The following is a 5,000-nucleotide window of genomic DNA, read 5'->3' as shown; positions in this document are numbered from 1 at the left end:
TACAGCAGAGCACAGAGTTGTAAAATGGGCGTTTTCTTTTGTGAGCTTCATCCCGAGCGGAAACCATTCTTTGTTTGTGACGTCATATATAAAATAATTAAGTGTGAAACTGTCATGGTTGGATCGAGAGCAGAGATAATATTTTATAGATTATAGCGCTGTCAAAAATTCGTTGTGCAATAAACTGTCAACTTATATCTCCTTAACTATCGAACATAGATTCTCCAACGGTTCCATAATGACTTGTATTCATTTGTCAACAGGTGCACATTTTTTTCAAAAACCTGTATATTTTTTTCTAGAAAAGTCCTTAATATGTAGCAATAAGAAACCGAGGTAGATTGTTTAAGCAGATTTTACAAAGTCAACAGTTCGGGCAACTTCGCTTTCAAAAGAAAGTCCGTCATTTGCTTTTCTAATCGCGGCATTTGGTTTCTTGGCGCATGTTTTAAGAACCTTTAATGCAAAAATGTGTTCACTTTGAAATTACTTCGTAAGGAGTTTTGCCTCTAAAAAGTGTCATGCCTCTATGCAAAATGTGAGTGAGAAGCGGGAAGTGCTGTGAACAATCCCATTTTCCGTGTGACGGAGATTTAAAGTATAATAATAATATATCAATTCTTGAAAAAAGGTTTTAAAAAAAAAAATCTAGCCTCAATTGTTAGGAAAAAATATGATTCAGTTAAGACAAATTGATACAAACTGCGGTGCAAAGTATGGATTACAGTTATTCACTCGTTAAAGATATATTTGGGGGTAAGTTGCACTACGAATATTTGACCACACTCTAATTATGTATTGCTTTTATGACTGAAGTCAATATCTTAGTCGTTAGACGACAGCTTCTATTACTCTCTGACATACCGTCGTATCTTCCTTTGACTCTATGACAGTGATCGTGCCTCTATGCCTGTAGTGAGAGTTTACGGAACTTACACCTCAAAAGGTCATAATGTAAGAGCCGTAGATAAGATGATTGACAAGAGAGTGACAAACACAAAAAGAGGGAGGGTAGATGAGGACAAATACGGGGTGATCCCCCCAAAACAAAACTGTACACCTTTTTGTGTTAATATTTTTCTCCACACTGAAGCTTTGCGTTTCAAATTTGTACTCAACATAGGAAAGTCAAAAGGAATTTCTCTGATATTCATTTTATATAAATCCACAGAATAGTTTTGCTCTACATAGCGCGTAAAAAATAGCCCATTTTCAGCTATGTCCCCATTTTCGTAGCGTGACGCACTAGTTCGCATTAGGCCTACCACTAAAATGCAAACAATTGCGCAATATTGCAAACTACAGTAGTCTAACAGGCCAACAGAAGTTTGAAGACAGTTTTTCTCAAGTTTCCTTTGGCTACTGAGATCATGATTAAGATTAGTAAAGAGCACAGAGCTTTTAGTATTGAACATCTTCTCAACATCAACTCACTTCGTAAGTTTCGCACAGGGTACGGAAATAATGTTAAAATGCCCCTAAGGCCTTCTTTGATGTTAAGGGTGGAAATAGTCCATGAATTAGGACCTGTAGAGAATCAGAACAAAAAAATTCTCAGACAAAACGACCACTTCAGGTCAAACACATACCTGTTTGCACCCCTTTAAACATCATCAGGGTGCAGAATTCAGTAGATGAGCCCCGGGACATGACTGTCAGTAGACGATATCTGGCCACCACTTAACATTACAAACAACGCGTTATAATGTGTCTAGTCCAAATGAGGACATATAGACCACCGGTTCTCAGAATTTCAGAATTTATTATTTTTTTTTACTCTGTATGACAAGAAATATTGTTTAAAAGTTACAGGGATGGAAAGATTTGATTTTTTAAATAAAAGGAAGGGGAAAAAAATCAAATACATCATTTCGAGGCTTTCCTTACAAGATCTTTCAAATAGGTGCATTTTGCATTTGTAGGTGTGTTTTTTATTATTTAAAAAAGCCATTTCGGCTTTCGAAGAAAAGTTTCTGCTTAGTGAATTATATGTCAAACAAATTCCTTTTGAATGAATGATATCTGTTCCAAATTATAACATTCTAGTACAAATTTTGTGCAAGATGTTTAGAAAAAAGCTGTACAGTTTTGTGGGTTTTTTTTAATCACCTTGTATTGTTATGTTTGCTAGGAAAGAATGAGCGGACCACCCACCCACCCCAAAAATGCCTGTCTTTTCTCAAACAAGCAAGCAACAAGCAAACAAACAAACAAATAAACAAACAAACGAATGCTCGTACCAGGGAACCGCTTTCTCAACTTCGAGAATCTGCGTTTCAGTGCCAGCTGCTTGCTCTTCAGTGTGTTGGTATCTTGGCGTGTCGAAGCACTCTTTGGGAAAGACAACGAACCCCCTTTGCGTTTCACGGACATAGCGTTCATTGTCTCCCCTTGTCTCAGTCCGTCTATCGGTGTGGAAAGGTGTCGCTGTCTAGCTCTGAAGTTTGAAATGGTGTAGGCTAAGCACTCCTGTCAACACTATTTTGTTATTTAAGAGGCGTGACCTCCAATGATTGTCTATCTCAGTAAAGTTGAAGGTTGAGACTGAATAATAATTATAATACATTTACGCTTCTCTTTCTTCTTTTTTAAAATGGTAAAATGGTATAGGTTTAACGCCCCTATGAACACTATTAGATAATTTAAGAGGCGGGACCTCCGAGTTTAACGTTCATCTCCGGAAGGACCGAGCCAAAATGGACATTCGCGTGTACAGTGCCTTTCCCAAGGACACAATGTCGGACCGAGCTAACGCTCGAACCCCCCCGAATCTCCAATCTCATGATTCCGAGTCCAGTAGCCTAACCACTAGGCCACCAGCGCCACCATTCACGCTTCATTACAGAACAAATAAATTTTTTCTCCATCCGAAACCACACCATGGTGCCAGCCAGCCACCTACATAACATATTATTTGAGCTTTGTGAAATCCGTTTCCAAGTGTCTTCACTTACGCTTCATTTCGTATCTCTAATGCAGGACTGTCAATCTTATAACAATGTTTTCCCCCCCCCCCCCTTTGCTATACGACAATACATGGTTGATCAGGGTGATCACAAGCACAACAATAATAATAATTATTATTATTATAAATATAAATAATGAAAGATTATTGCCGCCATATTTTTCTCACAAGTACGTTTCTTTCGGTAATTTTAATTGTCAGATTCATTCATATCACACACACACACACACACTCACACACACACACACACACACACACACACACACACACACACACACACACACACACACACACACACACACACACACAAATAAATAAATAAATCCACACAAAAATCACCGATATAGATCTAGATCTAGATGTATGGCTCTCTTGCTTTGAAGTGGCGTCGGTGGCCTAGTGGTTAGGCTCTCGGACTCGCAACCGTAAGGTCGTGGGTTCGAATCCCGTCAGGGGCCCGACATTGTGTCCTTGGGAAAGGCACTTAACACGAATTTTCCTCACTTCACCCAGGTGGGAATGGGTACCTGGCTATAGACAGCGAAAGATCTTGTCAGTTTGTTAGTGTTTGAGCGCTTAATCAGCTGCTTGCACTGTATGCTTCCCGGGAGGCTGAGAATGTTTCGGAGTGTTCTATGGTCTGCTGGGGTAATAATATAGTGTAAAGCGCATAGAGCCTGCTGTTGAGCGGGGATATGCGCTATACAAATGCTATTTATTATTATTATTAAATTGAAGTTGCTATAATATGGATCTGGTCAGCACTGCGAGTTTACCCTCTTTTGATCAGTCCGTCGACGCAGAAGATTCCAAAAAAGAAAACTTCGACTCATAATTTTATAGGAAAGCAAACGATACGTTTTATATTCAATCAAACCTGAAGGCTCACCTGCAAAGAAGTTCAAGCGTGTAATTACTGGAGAAGGTATGCGGGGAAAGAAAAGATGGTTGTCAGGACTAAGCTTACCCTTACGCTGTTAAAAAAGTGACTTCCTGTCAAAGACTTGTACTGTAGTATCAAAGATTAAACACTCTGACGCAAATCCGGTTTACCATGGAGTGCATCATTTCACCCACGCTATACGAGAAATTAAATGAATGGCAATTTGGAGGCGCGGGGGAGGGGGGGATGCATGCGCACTCGACTAGGCTTATAAGTGTGTTGATGTTATGCCGTTCATCATTTGCTCATTCATGGAGCGCACTCATAGTGACATTGTTTGTAAAGAACAAGGTATGACGACCATGACAATGCCATGTTCTAGGATATCATTTTTCAAGTCTGCCTTTCCTAAGGAGGGTGTTGCGAGTCAGCACCAGAGCGCACCACAGTGCACCGGGATCAAATGTTATCTAAGGGCCTAGATAAATTATCATGAGGTTATGTCAAAGAGTCTACATAGCAAGAGGGGCCACTCCTCTCTTTGAGCAAATAAAAAAAGTGTCCTCAAAATTCGGAGCAGGTTCGACTGCATTATTTAGATTAGATAGATCGGACACCATAGTAGCCTATAGCTGAAGCTGTTTGACACACTTTCTCACACTCAAGAATAGAAGAAAAACCTCGCAACATTAAATTGATTAACGAAACACAGTTTTCTTGTAGGCTATACTTCACCACATAGTGTCACCAAGCACTTATTTACAATCCCTTTCATTAGCAGGTAGCTGATACTCTCAATTACAATGATTCTACTCAAACTCCAATGAAAGACTTTCTTTCGCTTTCATTCTGATTCAAGATTTCACAAAGCGCTTTCTTGCTTTTTCTTAATTAAAGAGACAAAAGAAACAAAGCAAAAAACAAACAAGCAAACAAACAAACGAAACAAAAGATTAAAAATCCAGCACGAAATACCATTTTTTTCCTCTTTAATTCTCGAGAGCATACTAATACTTCATTCTGCTAACTAAGCGGTAATGATGCCTCTTCTTTTCTCAAAGACTGATTCAAACTATCTCTTTCATTCTTACTGTTTCTCCAGCACACTGTTTCTCTCTCTCTCTCTCTCTCTCTCTCTCTCTCTCTTAACAA

At 39.1% G+C, this 5,000-nt stretch overlaps 1 protein-coding gene across 1 annotated transcript in view; it reads right to left on the bottom strand.

Annotated features, from left to right (window-relative positions):
* Positions 1-3,942, bottom strand: part of LOC101864200 — a 14,026-nt gene extending 10,084 nt beyond the window's left edge. Inside the window, exons 1-2 of the mRNA XM_005091634.1 lie at positions 3,855-3,942; positions 2,241-2,437 (exon numbers count right to left, since the gene is read on the bottom strand). Coding sequence (XP_005091691.1) covers positions 2,241-2,382 — 142 coding nt within the window. The 5' untranslated portion in view covers positions 2,383-2,437; positions 3,855-3,942. The remainder of the gene's footprint in view (positions 1-2,240; positions 2,438-3,854) is intronic.
* Between the last annotated feature and the right edge of the window lie 1,058 nt (positions 3,943-5,000).

This window comes from Aplysia californica, unplaced genomic scaffold (assembly GCF_000002075.1).
Source record: "Aplysia californica isolate F4 #8 unplaced genomic scaffold, AplCal3.0 scaffold00033, whole genome shotgun sequence".
NCBI lineage: Eukaryota > Metazoa > Mollusca > Gastropoda > Aplysiida > Aplysiidae > Aplysia > Aplysia californica.
The sequence above is the reverse complement of the archived record's forward strand: the minus strand, read 5'-3'. Positions and strand labels throughout refer to the sequence as shown.